General features: G+C 41.6%; 1 protein-coding gene across 3 annotated transcripts in view; it reads right to left on the bottom strand.

The window, feature by feature from the left end:
* LOC126188191 (uncharacterized) overlaps positions 1–19,088 on the bottom strand; it is a 40,638-nt gene that overhangs the window by 11,535 nt on the left and 10,015 nt on the right. For all 3 annotated transcript variants that reach the window (XM_049929725.1, XM_049929724.1, XM_049929726.1), the window contains exon 3: positions 16,220–16,349. In XM_049929725.1, the coding sequence (XP_049785682.1) occupies positions 16,220–16,349 (130 nt within the window). The remainder of the gene's footprint in view (positions 1–16,219; positions 16,350–19,088) is intronic.

Here is a 19,088-nt window from a genome sequence, read left to right as displayed (position 1 = left end):
CTCCCGGGGGTAGTAGGGAAGAGGAGCGGCCTGCATACCCTACATCAAAGGAGGCGTCGAAAAAAAGGTCATGGGCTGGATTAGTAGGCATGGAAGACAGATGGCTAGCATAACGACTCAGGAGTACTGCCCGCCGATTGGACAGCGGAGGTTCAGCAGTCTCAGCATAAAGGCTTTCCACAGGGCTAGTGTAAAAAGCTCCATACACTAAACGTAATCCACGGTGGTGGATAGAGTCGAGACGCCGAAGAATAGACGGCCGAGCAGAGGAGTAGACTATGCTTCCATAATCCAATTTCGAGCGCACTAAGGCGCGATAGAGGCGGAGAAGGACCACTCGGTCCGCTCCCCAGGAGGTACCATTCAGGACACGGAGGGTGTTAAGCGATCGCAGACAGCGAGCCGAAAGATAGGAAACGTGGGAGGACCAGCTTAGTTTTCTGTCAAACATAAGACCCAAGAATTTAGCGACGTCTGAAAACGGAAGGTTGACAGGACCTAGATGTAAGGAGGGCGGAGGAAACTCCTTACGTCGCCAAAAATTGACACAAACGGTCTTACTGGGTGAGAAACGGAAGCCAGTTTCGATGCTCCACGAGTGGAGGCGATCGAGACATCCTTGAAGACGTCGTTCAAGAAGGCTGGTCCGTTGAGAGCTGTAGTAGATCGCAAAATCGTCCACAAAGAGGGAGCCCGAGACATCAGGAGGGAGACAATCCATAATTGGATTTATGGCGATGGCAAATAGTACAACACTCAGCACAGATCCCTGGGGTACCCCGTTTTCTTGGGAGAAAGTACGGGAGAGAGTAGTGTTCACCCGCACCCTAAAAGTGCGCTCTGCCATAAATTCGCGAAGAAAAAGGGGCAGCCGGCCTCGAAAGCCCCAAGAGAACAGTGTGCGGAGGATGCCTGTCCTCCAACAGGTATCGTATGCTCTCTCCAGATCAAAAAATATTGCTACCGTTTGGCGTTTCCGGAGAAAATTGTTCATGATATAAGTGGAGAGAGCAACAAGATGGTCAACGGCAGAACGATGCTTCCGAAATCCGCATTGGGCTGGTGTTAAAAGACTGCGGGATTCTAGCCACCAAGCTAAACGGTAATTCACCATACGCTCCAAAACCTTACAGACACTACTCGTGAGAGAAATGGGGCGATAGCTAGAGGGGAGATGTTTGTCCTTTCCAGGTTTCGGAACGGGAACGACAATAGCTTCCCGCCACCGTTTGGGAAAGGTACTGTCGGTCCAAATTCGATTATAGAGGCGAAGGAGGTAACGCAGACTAGGGGTTGATAAATGCAGCAACATTTGGACATGGATACCATCCGGTCCCGGGGCGGAGGAGCGAGAAGATGAGAGGGCATGTTGGAGTTCCCGCATGGAGAAAACAGTATTGTAGCTTTCGTGATTTTGAGAGGAGAAAGCAAGAGGTCGCACTTCCGCTGCACGTTTCTTCGGGAGAAACGCTGGCGGGTAATTTGAAGAGCTCGAAATCTCAGCAAAGTGCTGACCCAACGAGTTAGAAATTGCGACGGGGTCCACTAAGGTATCATGCGCGACAGTGAGCCCAGAGACCGGGGAGAAACTAGGCGCGCCTGAGAACCGTCGAAGCCGACTCCAAACTTCCGAGGAGGGAGTGAAGGTGTTAAATGAGCTAATAAAGAATTTCCAGCTTGCCTTCTTGCTATCGCGGATGACGCGACGGCATCGCGCACGGAGCTGCTTATAGCGGATACAGTTGGCCAAAGTAGGATGGTGACGGAAAATGCGAAGAGCACGTCGCCGCTCACGTATTGCATCACGGCATGCCTCGTTCCACCAAGGAACTGGGGGGCGCCGGGGCAATTCGGAGGTGCGTGGTATTGAACGTTCCGCAGCTGTAAGGATAATGTCGGTAATATGTGTGACCTCATCGTCGACGCTGGGAAAGCGACGGTCATCGAATGTCGCGAGAGACGAAAAAAGTGTCCAATCGGCTTGGGCAAACTTCCAGCGTCGCGGGCACACATATGGCAGTTGAGGCTGTAGTCTGAGGACACATGGAAAGTGGTCACTCGAGTGTGTATCATCAAGGGCGAACCATTCGAAGCGCCGAGCTAGCGGAACAGTACCGACCGCAAGGTCCAAATGAGATAAGGTTGTCGTGGAGGCAGACAAAAATGTGGGGACCCCAGTGTTGAGGCAAACTAGATCCGCTTGGTGGAAGACGTCTAGCAATATGGAGCCACGTGGACAAGGATGAGGAGATCCCCAAAGCGGGTGGTGGGCATTGAAGTCCCCAACCAGCAAATAGGGGGGTGGAAGCTGACCAAGAAGATGAAGGAGATCAGCTCGTGCCATTGGTGTGGATGATGGAATGTATACAGTACAAAGAGAGAACGTGTATCCAGAAAGGGAAAGACGGACGGCGACAGCTTGGAAGGAACTGTTTAAGGGGATTGAGTGATAATGGAGAGTATCATGGAGAAGAATCATGAGTCCTCCATGGGCTGGAGTGCCTTCAACAGAGGGGAGGTCATATCGGACAGACTGAAAGTGAGGGAGAACAAAGCGGTCATGGGGACGCAGCTTTGTTTCCTGAAGACAGAAGATGACCGGCGAGTAGGAGCGTAAGAGGACCGACAATTCATCCCGATTGGCTCGAATGCCGCGGATGTTCCAGTGGATAATGGACATGGGGTGAAAGGAAAATGGAGGAATGTGACCAAAGTTGCTGTCAACTCAGAGACTGCTCGGAGCTAGCAACCGACAGCATGGAATGGCATTCAGCCGAAGGCAGAAGATCCTGATCCATAGGTTGGTCAGGAGCAGTCCCTGCCACCAGCGATCGGCCGGTTGACCGGCCACCAGCAGTGCGCCTCGGCGACACAGAAGATGGCCGAGGGCGATTTCCGCCAGGTGGTGCTGTAGAGGGGGCACGCCTTGGCGGAGAAGGAGAGGAACTGGGTTTCTTTGTAGCCTTCTTGGAAGAATGTGGTTTAGATGAAGAAGGAACCGATGGTTGTGAAGTTGCGGTACGTAAAAACTCTTCACGAGTATGCTCTTTTTTCGAAGACTTGGCGTCCGATTTTTGGGCTCGAGATGTAGCAGAACTCGACGAAGGGTGAGCCACAGAGTGGGCAGGCGAAAGTGGTGAGGTTGAACGAGCAATCTTTGCGCTGGCCGATCTGACGACCGTGGTACTAAAGGTGAGGTCGCAAGTCTGCGTGGCCGCCTCCTTTGTTGGCCGAGGAGAAGCAAGGACAGTGCTGTATTTTCCTGTCTGAGGCACAGTGGGCTTGCGACTGGCGAATAATTTTCGAGCAGCAAAGGTCGACACCTTTTCCTTCACCCTTATTTCCTGGATGAGCTTCTCGTCCTTAAAAACGGGGCAATCTCGAGAGGGAGCAGCGTGGTCACCCATACAGTTGATGCAGCGAGGGGATGGAGGTGGACAAGCACCTTCATGGGCATCCTTGCCACACGTAACACATTTGGCTGGATTGGAACAGGACTGGCTGGTGTGATTGAACCGCTGACATCGATAGCAATGCGTAGGGTTTGGGACGTAAGGGCGAACGGAAATTATCTCATAGCCTGCTTTGATTTGCGATGGGAGTTGAACTGTGTCAAATGTCAAGAAGACAGCGCGGGTTGGAATGATGTTCGTGTCAACCCGTTTCATTACTCTATGAACTGCCGTTACGCCCTGGTCAGACAGATAGTGCTGAATTTCGTCGTCAGACAATCCATCGAGGGAGCGTGTATAAACGACTCCACGCGAGGAATTTAAGGTACGGTGCGGTTCCACCCGGACAGGGAAGGTGTGGAGCAGAGAAGTACGCAGCAATTTTTGTGCCTGGAGGGCACTGTGTGTTTCTAACAACAGGGTGCCATTCCGTAATCTGGAACAAGACTTTACAGGACCCGCAATTGCGTCGACACCTTTCTGAATAATGAAAGGGTTGACCGTGGAGAAGTCGTGACCTTCATCAGACCGAGAAACAACAAGGAACTGTGGCAACGATGGAAGAATCGTCTGTGGCTGAGACTCAGTATACTTACGTTTGTGAGCAGACTTAGTGGAAGGTGAGGAAACCATTGCGGAAGAATCCCCCATGATTACCGGCGTCTCCGATGGCGCGCTCCTCCCTTGTGGGGGCCCTCTCTGAGGGCACTCCCGCCTTAGGTGATTGTTCACACCTCAGGTCACACCTCCCGACAAACGGACGGAGGGACCAATCGGCATTTTCGGAAGGTATCAGCTCGGGTAATCACCCCTCCCTGGGCCTGGCCGTTACCAGGGGGTACGTACGTGTCCTACCTGTCTACCCGGGGCGGGGAATTACGCGTTACCCCGTCACCGGCTACGCACGAAGGGCGTGGGTCGGCCTTCAGACACGCACAGGGAGGAAGAAAGCGAAAGGGAAAGGAAGGAAGAGAGGTCTCAAACGCCGCAGCGGAGAAAAGGGAAACAGAAGAGGTAAGGAAAAGAGAAGGACAAAGGAAGGAAGAAGACAAAAGCAAGGAAGGCGAAGAATGCAGTACATTTACGAGCGTCCGTCTCCGGACGTAGGCACAAACCATACTCCCAGATAGGGAGAAAGGGAAGGAAAGAGACAGAGGTGAGGGGAGGAGGGGCGAAGATAGGGATGGGGAAGGATGCGGAAAGGGAAGGTATGCAGCCCGGAAAGGAAGGAAGGCCACATTAGCTCGGGGTCCCGTGCTCGCTACGCACGTATCCACAAAAGAGTTGTGGACCCCCTGGGGGGAAGAGATGGTTGCTAATAGGAACCTGATGAAATTTGAAACACATACAGTATTCTCTTCACCATAAGAATAATACGAATATAAACATTTTGCCATGTATTCTTTCGTGTTTGCTGTTCTCTCATTTAAATCCTGTCTGCCTAATAAACTACGAAACTAGAGTGAGACAACAGCAAACGCGGAAGAATATACGTATCGTGTCATGTTTATATTCGTATTATTCTTATGCCTAATAGTGATACAGTCAGAAATGAAGCACGGCAAGTGACTAGATTTTTAAATCAAAGATGACTCTAATTTCTATGCAGAATTTGATGTAATAAAGAAGCGGCCGCAAAGATTTTCAAACGGAGAAAAATTTTCGCCTAACTCTCGTTCAGAACATGTTCTATCATACGCGGTCTATTCTTTGATTCTTGTTGATCATTATCAAAGAAAGCAGCAGTGTAAGTAACAACAAATAGCAGTCTCTTGCCATTGTTTCGCTACTGAGACGATTCCTCTCTCTCTCTTTTTTTTTTTTTTTTTTAAATTGTACGCGGCGGTAGCGCGCACAAAAGCAAGCCATGCCGCGAGCCGCGACAGTTCGTAAACACGCACTATCAGAATGCGACAAACAATGCATGACACAGTGCAGTAATGCATTTTCAGCTTAAGAGTGACGCAAACACCTATAACAAAGAAAACGGCACTTATCAGCTCAAAGCAAAATAAGCAATCGATTCAAACCAGACGAAGCACGTGAAAAAGGAAGGGCACCCGTATAAATACGGACGGAGCGCCTGACGCATAGCAATGGCTACGTGGTAAAGCTTAACTGCTAAGCTTACGACTCGAACCAAACTACTGTAGCTGTATCGTCATTCATTCGACCTAAATTGTGTCTCATATTACAATGGGCCAACTTTGTTTCGATTTGGAGGTGCGGCCTAAAACTTTTCTGTCCCCTTGAATTTCGAGTCTCAAATTTCAGGTGCGGCTTAGATTCGGGAATTTTTTTTTTTTCCTTTATTTCGAGTCTCATTTTTCAGGTGCGGCTTAGATTCGAGTAAATACGGTATTTCCTATTCTGAGTCACAGCCTGATGCATTCCTTCATAGCTGACACCACTAACAGATGCTTGCATCCTATGGGGTGAATGCATGTACTGTGTAGTGTTGTGTTAGTTTTGTTACTGATAATGAGAGAATGAAATATATAACAAAAACTTAAAAACTGCTATGAAAGTTGTGTGTGTAAGGATTTACTGCTCTACTGCTGCAGGTACTGTTAGATACCAAAGAATTTGCAGGAGTGAGCCAGACAAACCATAACAGCAAATTCTTGAGAAGTTCAGTAAGTGATGCAATGTTAATGAGATCTGCAACTGACAGACTGCAGTGGGGTCACTCTTGCTGGTGTGCAGCTATCCATCCTTAATGATACTCTGCACATACCTTCAGAATTGGCTGAGAGATGGCTCCTACAACTCAACTCACTCAAATGTCAATCACAAAGTTATACCCACCAAAGCATAATACAGGATTTTCTATTTTGCCCAGTGAGTGAAAAGTATGGGATGCATGAATGTATAAGCAGTGTGTACCCTGTTACACTCATCAGCAATTGAATTAGATCTCTCCAATAACATGTAAAAACACTTCTGCTTTCATGACAACTGCAACATGCCAAAGCACATATTCTACAAGACACAAAAAGTATTTGGATGTGGTTGGAGCTGGATCCAAGAGACATACATCTCACTCAATGGCTCTCCTCAGAAACACTACAGAAGTGAAATCAGGTGAAACAAGCAGCTTTAAGAAAACCTTTCTGACTGTGGGGTGATCACAAACAATTCTGACATATTTTGGAAATAACTGGGTGTTGCATTGTCTCGCCAAAAATACAGGTCACCTGCAGGCCTGTAAGCAAATAAATTTGAGCACATAATCTCACAGGTTTCTGTACAGCTCACTAAAGAGATGGTGGCAGATATATCAGGGGCTGCATCTGATCCAATGCAAACATGCCTTGCAATAGAATACCTCCTCTATCTGCTAGAACAAGTCCAGGTTGCAAAGCAGGATGCATTGCTTAGTGTGATACTCAATTACTCTTACACTGCCATCAGCTTTCCTACACCTTCATCCACATAAATACTCCACCAAAAAAATGCATGGTATAGGATACCTTTTACCACTACTAACCATTCCCTCTCCTGTTCCACTCACAAAAGGTGTGTGGGAACGAGACTATGTGCCTCTGTATGAGCCCTAATTTATCTTGAATTGCACTCCTTGCACAAAAAGTACCTTAGTAGTAGCAGAATTGTCCTCTAGTCAGCCACAAATGCTACTCTGTCTTCCCTTAACCTGATCTGCTGTGGATGCCAAACACATTACGATACTCAAGAACTGACCACCGTTACCGAACTTATGTGCTCCATCTATTTTGTATCACTTTGCAACATTATGACTAGATATTTGATCGACATGAATGTGTCAAGCAGCACACTGCTAATACTGCTTTAGAACATTACAGCATTGTCATTCCTAGTTGTCTGCTTGTAATTTACATTTTTCTGCACTTAAAGCAAGCTACCAGTCGTCACACCAAATAAAAAATTCTATAAGTCATCCTGTATCATTCCACAGCCACCCACCAATAACATTTTGCCATACCCTACTGCATCATTAGCTAACAGTTGCAGCTTGCAATTCATCCTTACCATCACATCATCATTTATGTATATAGAGAACAAGTGTGGTTCTATCACATTTCTTTGGGGTACTCCTGAGGATATTCTACTCTCTTCAATGGAATGATTTTTTAAATGTGAAATTTAAAACTTCACCTTTTCTTTTGCTGTCTTCTATTGCTACATCAGACTTGTTGACGAGTGACTGGATAGAAGCCTTCCGCTTGCTTGGTGATTTTATGCAAGATCAGAATTTTCTCATATTCTTGGTAATATTTTTTTCTAAGTTATGATGATGGAAGCTGCTGTATGCTTATGCATCAATCCTTTTACAGATGCACAAATTTCTATTAACTTCTGCCAGTCAATATATCTACATTCTTTTTTGAACTGAGTGTGCAACAATCTCTGCTTCTTCATCATTTTTTGAATTCATCTACATCTACATCCATACTCCGCAAGCCACCTGATGGTGTTCGGCGGAGGCTACCTTGAGTACCTCTACCGGTTCTCCCTTCTATTCCAGTCTCGTATTGTTTGTGGAAAGAAAAATTGTTGGTATGCCTCTGTGTGGGCTCTAATCTCTCTGATTTTATCCTCATGGTCTCTTCGCAAGATATACGTAGGAGGGAGCAATATACTGCTTGACTCCTCGGTGAAGGTATGTTCTCGAAACTTCAACAAAAGCCCGTACTGAGCTACTGAGCGTCTCTCCTGCAGAGTCTTCCACTAGAGTTTATCTATCATCTCCGTAATGCTTTCGCAATTACTAAATGAGCCTGTAACGAAGCGCACTGCTCTCAGTTGGATCTTCTCTCTCTCTTCTATCAACCCTGTCTGGCATGGATCCCACACCGGTGAGCAGTTTTCAAGCAGTGGGCGAACAAGTGTTATTAAACCACGATGGAGCTTTTCTATCCTTAATCCACTTTCTCAGAACACACTTTTCCAGATCATAACTTACAATCTGTTTAAACTCTGCTCATAGTTCCTTTATGTCCATCATGTTGGAAATAAATTATATCCATTCATAGTGTCAGCAGAACACTAAAAAATACTTATCTGTTCTTTCCGGCATAAAAATTCTCCTAGCATTCTTGATGGATTTATTAACTTAAGTAATCACCGAAACTAAAATGATATCGTAAACACTAATACCTGTCCCTACACTAACACTGTTGATAAGGTCAGACCTTTTTGTAAGTGCAAGGTCTAACATATTTCCATTGCATGTGGGTTGTCAAACTAGCTGCTCAAGACATTTTTGGAAAATTTGTCCTGCTAATTTCTGTGTCCTTTACCATGCAGTCTAGATGTTCTGGCTGTTGACAAGTTACTGCTACCCAGATCTGAAATGGCAAGCACTGTACTGTACTGCGATCCTTGTATCCACTGTAACAGCCGAAGACAGTCAACGGAGTCTCCCATCATCCACAAGTTGTTGCCCATAGCAGCTGACCGGTGGCAGCAGTTTCCCCAAAACCGATGCATTATGGTCTACCTCGACACAGTGGCATGTGAAAAGCTGAGAAATGATGTTTACCATGCACTACGTAGGCACCACTGATATGAACACAACTGAAAACATCAATACGAAGCTCTTTCCCATACTTCATTGGAATTTCACAATAGCTGGATCTGCTAACATCCCAGCCTTAATATGGAAGTGTGAGAGAGGGGGGGGGGGGGGCAGAAAGGGGGAGGAGGCGAGAGAATATATGAGAGAGAGAGAGAGAGAGAGAGAGAGAGAGAGAGAGAGAGAGAGAGAGAGAGAGAGAGAGAGAAAATGGATGACTAATGTGTTTTTTTTTATTGTGGTTTAATGGTGCAAAACAGCTATGGTCATAAGCATTATCTGTGGTTCTGTGGTTTCTTGCAGTATGACAACTAGGATACTGGTTTTTGCATTGAGTCTTACATCTTCTCTCTGTTATGTAAGATTCAGCAAGATACAAAATAAATATGTGCACATTCTTGACACACCCCCATGGATTATGCTCCTCAGTAACTTTTGTACTCTGAAGATATTTCCAGCCAAATAAAACAAAATTATACCATAGACTGTAAAAAAAAAAAGGGAAGTTATTTTGTTATGCTAGGTATCAAAATATTTCTCAGAAAACTAACTTCACAGCACTGACAATTCTACACAACTATCACACTTTTTACACTCTTTTCATGTTTCAGAATGTCATTACTGGGTACTATAAATAAATTTGAGTTTGTATACTGTACTAACAGATTTTTGGCATGTACATTTGTAGCAGGTCTGCTATCATCTCTACACTTAGGTGAAAATTCACATATTTTTATCATGATGTGTTAAGTTCACAATCAGAAGTTGTGCTCCTTGACCCACTTATTTGTTTATGTGTCTGTCCCAACAGTTCCAAGATGCACCTCTGTAAGTCAAAACTGGAAATACCCAATGACTGAAACTTTCTCTAACATCCTACCACTCTGTGGTCCACATGCTATGTACTTTGTGGCAGTAGCTTGCCTGGCTTATATCAGGCCACAACACAAAACTTTCCTTTTTACAAATTGGTGCTATGTTTTAAGAACTCAATTTAGTTCACCAAAAGCACTCTAGGAAATTTTTACTCTTAACTTTTTTCTGCATGTTCAGTTGTCTTCAACTGTCATTAATATAAAAAACTTATCTTCTGGTTCTGTCACTTCACAGTTAATTTATACTATTTAATTACAGTGTGTTGATTATGTATAATATTGGTCATACAGAACAGTCCCCATTTTTAACAAATGGTTCTGGTGCCCTGTATCTTTCTATGTGGACAACTAAATATTTCAAATTTTCATGTAGGATGCATCTGTTCACTATTTTTTTAACTAATTACCTGAACTGATAGGATCTTTTCTTCACAACAATGGACAAATGTTTGTTTCGTTGCTTCAGTCATGTTGTACAGCATTCTCTGCAACATGATATCATGTGTTGATGGTATACACCCTCTGCCTATGCCCACTCGTCTTACCGATGTAGTTACATTAAATTGTCAAAAATTGATTATTGTTGTTGTTAAAAATTATTTGGACAGATACAAACAGACAAGTGGATCATATAGCACAGCTCATTGTTTTGAACTTGACAAAAGAACTACATGAATTTTCAACTAAGTGTAGAGGCTGTGCAACAACTTTAGTGGTCAATACTGTACTAGTAGTGTAAAACTGTAATTCATTTCATTTCATCAACAACTGATCCATCCAGCCACAAGAATTTCAAACAGATTTGTTAATATGTTGGGTTTTATCATTCAGAAACATGGACAAGCCACGTCAAGTGCCCTAGGGGTCCCAGCTCAACACTCTTATACCCGAGCAATACCAATGCATTTTCCATAACATGTACTACCTGCAGGAGTGCAGGGGGTACTTCATGACTCCCAAGGGAAAAAAAATCATTAACTGTTCTTAACTTTTACAGGCAACATACTTTTTAAATATGTACTGAGGTGTAAGCAGGGTCCAGAGCCTGAAAATATCTTTTACAACAATCTTAGCAATATCAATGCAGTTTTGGTAATGCGTACTACCATGGGCCAGTACTTTACAACATCAAAAAAATTTTTAAAAATACAAATTTCATTAACTGTCATTGACCTTTATTCACAACATACTTTATGAAGATATGTTTATGTGTAAGAAGGATCCTGAACCAGGAAACGTGAATATGACATTCGTTGTGAAAAGTCACTTCCACTACTAAGGCAAATTTGTGTTAAATTTTACAGAAAAATTTAAAACAATCATGGAATCTAGTAGGAGAAATCACTAACAATAATAATTTTTTTCCAAATTTTAAAATATAAGGTACAGGGCTAGACTACAATATTCTGACAAGGTGTGCATAAAGTACCCTCTCTTGGTACTGCAAGGGTTAATTTTATTCAAATCTGTACAGAATGTACTGACGGGACCTGCACAAACTTCTGCCAACATTCAGCTTCATCTGTAACGTTGTGTACAATCTTGAGCCATTTTCACAAGGGCCACTCCCTATGTAACTGGAAATGTAAAAACAAATCATCAAGTTTGTCAAGCCGTTCCTCTTGACCTGAAAGACTACATATCTTGTTCCCAGTGTATTTCATTCAGTACCTATTTCTCGTTATAACTTGGGAAAAATTTGTGATGAGACAATTTTGCAGCATGTTTGACGAGATGTTGCTTTCTGATAATCATTTATTTTATTTGTGAATTCTGTGCAAAAAAGTTGCCAGGATGGCAAGTTGGAGGATTGATGGTCTCATTAGACCAGAAGGAATGGCTGGGAAAATTTGATGATTTTTTTTCCACCCACTTCCAGTTCTGAAAAAGTGACTCTTGCAAAAACAGCTCTATAGCTGAGTCGCCGTAAGTTGATCCCTGACTGTTGCAGCGGCCTGGGCGCAGCAGCTTCCCACACCTACGTCAGCCAATTACACAACATATTTTGTTGAGGAAATGAAGCAGGCGAACATCACAAGTAGTGGAAGAAAGCACAGGCCACACCAGTCTAAAAGAAGGGTAACAGAAGTGATCCACAAAATTACCACCCTATATCCTTGACATCCATTTGATGTAGAATATATATATGCTGGTTGGCACGGAAGAGGACATTCTCTTCACAAAATGCATAAATATCATATCTCTTTACTACATTATCAACAAGACAAAACTGGAATCAGTCAACTCATACAAATACGTGGGCATAACACTTTGTTGAGATATGATGCGGTACAATCATGTACACTCAGTTATAGGTAAAGCAGGTTGTAGACTTCAGTTTATTGGTAGAATACTAAAGAAATGCAAACAGTCTACAAAGGAAGTTGCTTACAGATGGCTCTGAGCACGATGGGACTTAGCTGCTGAGGTCATCAGTCCCCTAGAACTTAGAACTACTTAAACCTAACTAACCTAAGGACATCACACACATCCATGCCCGAGGCAGGATTCGAGCCTGTGACCGTAGCGGCCGCACGGTTCCAGACTGTAGCGCCTAGAACTGTTCGGCCACTCTGGCCACCTAGTTGCTTACAAATCACTGTTGCAACCAATCCTAGAATACTGCTCAAATGTGTCTGACCTGTGCCAAACAGAACTAACAGGAGATGCTGAACATGTACAGAGAGGTGTAGCATGAATGGTCACAGGTTTGTTTGGTCCATGGGAGAATCTTACAGAGATGCTGAAAAAACTGAACTGGCAGACACTTGATTATAGATGCAAACTGTCCCAAGAAGGCCTACTAACAAAGTTTCAAGAGCAAGATCTAAATGATGATTCTAGGAATATACTACAGTATGCTAAATATTGCCCCCATAAAGACTGTGAGGACAAGGTTAGAGTAATCACTGCACAAAAGTATTTAAACACTCATTCTTTGCACACTCCATATGTGAATGGAGCAGGAAAAAGCCCTAATAACTGGTACAACAGGATGGACACACTGCCACGCACTTCATGGCGGTCCCAGAGTATGGGTGTAGATGTAGGAAAGAGAATCTGGAATACGGCAGACAGGTGAATCACTTAATATCAAGTCATGTTGATTTCTGATATTTAGATACATTTCCTTTCTTTATACTTTTAATCATTGTATGTACTTGATCTTGCATCATTTCAAAAATGCAGAGGCAGTTTATCCACTGGTCTTTCATGTGCTATTATAAACATTTTTCCTGGTTTATGAAGAAGCACTGTATTATTCATAACACGAACAAACATTTAAGACTTGTGACAGCGCTAACCCAGATACCTGTAATGTTAGCAAAAATTGCGGTTTCCTTCAGCGTTTGCAAAAGCACACGGTACGTAATACAGTGCTCAATATTTGCAGTATGGTTAGAATGTGACCATTTGATTTTTTTTTTTACACACACAAGAGCCAAAAATGAATATTTCACTTTTTGCAAGTGGTCACTTTTACAAATTATGGCAACTGAGCACTATTTCAACTTTCAAATGTGTTTGTCTCACATTTTTTCCAAATGTATTTTGTGTGTCCTAGGACTGCTTCTTTCCATTTGATTGGTGTTGTTTGATAAGGCACATTAATTTCTCCTTCTATTATGCTATTCCATATTTACTGAACAATGTCTGACGATTTGTTGAGAGAAACTAGAGGCAAACAAATGTGGCGTCAAGGATTCCAGCCAGCCAAGGACATGCCCTAGTGCGGTATTATTGGTATTGGAAACAAAAACTTCACAAAAAGAATATTAGTTTAGCCAAGTGCTTTGTTCAGTCTGAATAGTATATCTGCAATATGGTTTTATAAGGCATGATGATGTGCATAACCGAAAGCCATTGTGTCTTCCATGCAAGCCTGTTTCACCAACTCTGTCAATGGTGCCAAATAAACTTAACGAGATTTGGAAAGTAATCGTTTTTATTTAGTGCCAAAACAACGGATATACTTTGAGTGGAGTCAGTAAAAGGTATTTCCATTTCTAGCAAAGCGTTGCATGTTTCATGTGTGTCATAACACCATATATTGGCAAAGTTCTACGGAATACACCAGTTACTGACATTGCAGTGTTGACTTGACTTAAAATAATAAATAATAATAATAATAATAATAATAATAATAATAATAATAATAGACATGATCAGAAAGAATCTGCTATAAGATCTGACTTTATTCAATGACTTGTTTCTACAACTTTATCATCATCTAGGTGCAAGTAACTGAATAATGTTGGCTAACTATGGAAATCATTATTGCCATTTTGAACCAGGAATCAAAAACATTATGAGCATTTGGATATGTACCTGTTTAATTGGCACAGTGTATGATATCTATGAACTTTGCCAATATTACATAATAAGCCAGTTATATAACAACTGCATATGCAAAACTTTATAATTTTCAATTATTCATGTCACATACTGCAACTTCCTGGAAGTCATGTCTTACTTTTTCACATATTCACAAGCTGCTGAGCAACACCTACACAAAAATATGAAAATAACAATCATATATTTGATATCCAGTATAGTTATGTCAATATGACAAGTCCATTACTTTGCAATGTCATTTCACAAGTCATATCTGTTTATAAAAATTGGCCCACTGATGCACTCCCATTGATGTATATACATTTTCAATGGTCAATGGCTGTGACACCAAGAAAGCATGTGCTTGTGCAGCAACATGTGGTCAGGCATTTTCTTGCTGAAGAATGCGTCTGGGGTATTGTGCAGAAAGGGTATGGCTAAAAGTCGCAAGAACACTTGTCACAGTGCACCTGGACACGCACCTGCAATGATTCGTGGTTGTACCCAATTGCACCCCACACAATACGGCCTTGAGTTGGCACAGTATGTCTTGTGCAAATGCAGTCACTGTGATGCCACTCTTCCTGTCTGCAGTGAACCAAAATGCAGCCATCATTTGCAAACAAACAGAACCTGGATTCATCCAAAAACACTGCCTGATACCACTTCTGTCCCCAGTGATATTATTCCATAGACCACTGCTGTCTAGTATGTTTCTGCACATTTGTCAAAGGTAGGCAGAGAAGTGGACGATGCTCAATAGCCATACCATAATAAATGGTGACAGATTGTCACCCCTGATAGGGTACAATGTGTTACACTGTTCCACTGTTGCACCAGAGCTAAGGAAGACACATATCTATCCTGCAATGCCATTTGGATGAGATATCGATCTTCTCAGGTAGGGAGGGGGGTTGGGGGGCGGGTGAGGGGGGAGAGGAGGAGGGGTTGTCTGGGTGGTGCAGCCTTCCACAAACCCATTCTCACACACCCATTACACTGCTGAAACATTTCATCACACATGAGGAGAGATATCCCAGATGGAGGCATCACATTCTCTCATGCCAATAATGCGCTCTCTTTCAAAGTCACTGATTTAATGGTACAGTTTGTGCACACGTCAGTGAGGCATCCTGCACATCTGCTGAAATGACACTAATCCTTCACCTTCAGGTTATAGCCACAACAAAACCCACATACACATGTCACCGGTAGGTGTTGTTACACTGCATATCAATGTTGACTTAGAACCCATGGGCTGACATGGTTCAAATGCTAATCATTTCTGCAGACCATATTAATGTACACATCCTGTGAATATGAATGTCCTATCTCTAGTCGTTTAAGGTGTTCTGTTTTTTTCTAAAAATGAGTATATTTTTAATAGAACAAAAAATGATGATGATGATCTCATCATTCTACTAACACATGACCTCTGTCATTTCCAGTACCATACGAAATGTTTTCTTATAAAGAATTGTTATTTTGTTTCCTCCTTCATTACTGTCTTGTAGTATAATCTGCATTCATTTGTCAGTTCCTGTCTCCTCCTATACATCACCTACTTTTTCCTCAGAATGTGACCACTTTGGTGCAAGTGTGAGAACATTGGGAGAAACGGACTGAGGGAATTCGGGCAATGGCTTCAGACAGTGGGGCATACCCAGTTGCTTTGTGTCACCACCTTAGTGCACTTGGGTCAGCTAAACAATAATGTGTACATTATAAACTCAACTGCTTCTACTATTTCATATTTAGAAAAAAAAAATTTCAGATCTTTAGAACCACAGAATCAATGAGAGGTTGAAAGAGTTGTTAAACAAACACAAAATGTAATATTGTGGTATTGTCAGAAATGTAGAAAAAGAGCAAATATAATATGGATACTCATCTGTTGTCAACCATAATCATCAGCTGTATTCAGCAAGTTTTTTTGTATATATTGCACATGGAAATAACTGTTTTACGTTAGAACTTTGCTTTAAGACAAATTTACTTACCTCTGAAACAATAACAAATGATTTTATTTTTAGTTTCTCTGGTCTCAGCTCCAGAATGCAAGGCTGTAAGTCATCTTTAGCTGAGAGATGTACGCAAGTCTCTAAGCTTACAACACTTTCCAGATCCTTCCTGCAAACACAATTCACAACATTGACACAATGGCTAGTTTAATCTCTTTCTCACATTCTTAAAATTCTGTTATGAATGTACTTATTTTAGCCTAAAGTTTACTGAAAATTTGATGCATTTCAAAAATCATCTTCAAGCAATTAATTTTATTTAAAGAAAATAACCACTACCTCCATCAGGTGCAATGCCAACATTTAATTCTGAGTAATGTGACAGGAGTCAGAATGATCTACAAATGTAAATATGTTGGATTATTACATCTCAGTTTTTGTTTATTATTTAATGTTTCATAGTTTCTGAGGGAACTGTAACAATCAGTTTACATAAATGTCCAGAATTTCAACATAAAGGGCACATCAAGGTGATTAAACACACAAAAAATAATGCATTATATGCTAAATCACACTTCTTTATTGAGTTTATGATAAGAGAGCCCATTTATATAATCATAATATAAACCAACCAAAACAAAAAGTCAGAACCGTATTCAACAACTCTTTGACTGCTAATATTTTAAAAATTGGATTGGAAACATACAAGGTGGTGGTTCTAGTAATATATAGGACCCTCATTTTAAACTTTGCTATGCAATTTTAGAGGTGGTGCTAATAAGAATTAGTGGGAAATGATTTTGTAGGGATATTTCAACACCAGTTTCATCTAGAAGAGCTCTGATAGAGGGCACCTTGAGTTATTGATACCCAGCATGGTTTAATTGCCACAGTAACATTCCCAACATGAATAAGACAACATGCAACTGTGATTGATAATTTATTTCTAATTTTTTTTAATTAATTTATTTATTTATTTATTTATGGGACCAAATTAAGGAGAAGTCTCCATGGTCATGGAATGAGTCAATACATGAAATTATAAAACGATAATAGAAACAGATAAAATGAAATATAAAAAAACATATTCAAGTAACAAGTCGTAAGTCTAAATAAAGAAAATCAACAATGCAACACTGGAATTTGCTTAATTTTTTAACTCTTCCAGGAGCTCCTCAACAGAGTAGAAGGAGTGAGCCATGAGGAAACTCTTCAGTTTAGACTTAAAAGAGTTTGGGCTACTGCTAAAATTTTTAAGTTCTTGTGGTAGCTTATTGAAAATGGATGCAGCAGAATACTGCACTCCTTTCTGCACAAGAGTCAAGGAAGTGCATTCCACATGCAGATTGGATTTCTGCCTAGTATTAACTGAGTGAAAGCTGCTAACTCTTGGGAATAGGCTAACATTGCTAACAACAAACTTAATTAAAGAAAATATATACTGTGAGGGCAATGTCAGAATTCCCAGACTATTGAATATGGGTCGACAAGAGGTTCTCGAACTTACACCACATATAGCTCGAACAGCCCGTTTTTGAGCCAAAAATACCCTTTTTGAATCAGAAGAATTACCCCAAAAAATTATACCATACGACATAAGCGTATGAAAATATGTGAAGTAGACTACTTTTCGTGTTGAAGTGTCACTTATTTCAGATACTGTTCTAATGGTAAATAAAGCAGCATTTAGTTTCTGAACAAGATCCTGGACATGGGCTTCCCACAAGAGCTTACTATCTATTCGAACGCCTAGGAACTTGAACTGTTCCGTCTCGCTTATAATATGCCCATTCTGTCTGATCAAAATATCGGTTCTTGTTGAATTGTGAGTCAGAAACTGCAAAAACTGAGTCTTACTGTGATTTAGCATCAAATTATTTGCCACAAGCCACGAACTTATTTCATGAACTACATTATTTGATACTGTTTCAATATCACACACAAGATCCTTCACTATCAAGCTGGCATCATCAGCAAACAGAAATATTTTTGAATCACCTGTAATACTAGAAGGCATATCATTTATATAAATAAGAAACAGCAGTGGCCCCAGCACCGACCCTTGGGGAACGCCCCACTTGACAGTGCCCCATTGGGACTGAACATCACTACCACTCTCAATATTGCAGAGAATTACCTTCTGCTTTCTGTTCTTAAAGTAAGAGACGAACCAATTGTAAGCTACTCCCCTTACTCCATAATGGTTCAACTTCTGCAGTAATATTTTGTGGTCAACACAGTCAAAAGCATTCGTTAAATCAAAGAAAACACCTAGCGTTCGCAACCTTTTATTTAATCCATCCAAAACCTCACAGAGAAAAGATAATATAGCATTTTCAGTTGTTGAACCATTTCTAAAACCAAACTGAACATTTGACAGCAAATTATGTGAATTTAAATGCTCCAGTAACCTTGTATATACAACCTTCTCGATAACTTTAGCAAACACAGATGGCATAGAAATAGGTCTAAAATTGTCAACATTATCAATGTCTCCCTTTTTATAAAGTGGCTTCACTACTGAGTACTTTAATCGGCCAGGAAACCAACCACTCCTAAAGGAAAAGTTACAGATATGGCTAAATACTGGGCTAACATACATAGAACAATACTTCAGTATTCTGCTAGATACCCCATCATATCCATGAGAGTTCTTGGTCTTTAGTGATTTAATTATTAACTCAATCTCCCTCTTGTCAGTATCATGGAGGAGCATTTCAGGTAACAGTCTCGGAACACTTTTTTCTAAGAGCTCTATATGATTCCCTGTTGGGACTAGGTTTCTATGTAGTTCACCTGCTATATCCAAAAAGTGATTATTAAATACTGTAGATATATGTAACTTATCAGTAACACGGACATTCCCACTATGCACTGATTCTATATCCTCGACCTGTCTCTGCAGACC

This window comes from Schistocerca cancellata, chromosome 5 (genome assembly GCF_023864275.1).
Source record: "Schistocerca cancellata isolate TAMUIC-IGC-003103 chromosome 5, iqSchCanc2.1, whole genome shotgun sequence".
NCBI classification, from domain to species: Eukaryota; Metazoa; Arthropoda; class Insecta; order Orthoptera; family Acrididae; genus Schistocerca; species Schistocerca cancellata.
Note: the sequence above shows the minus strand (reverse complement) of the source record. Positions and strands in the feature narration are given on the sequence as shown.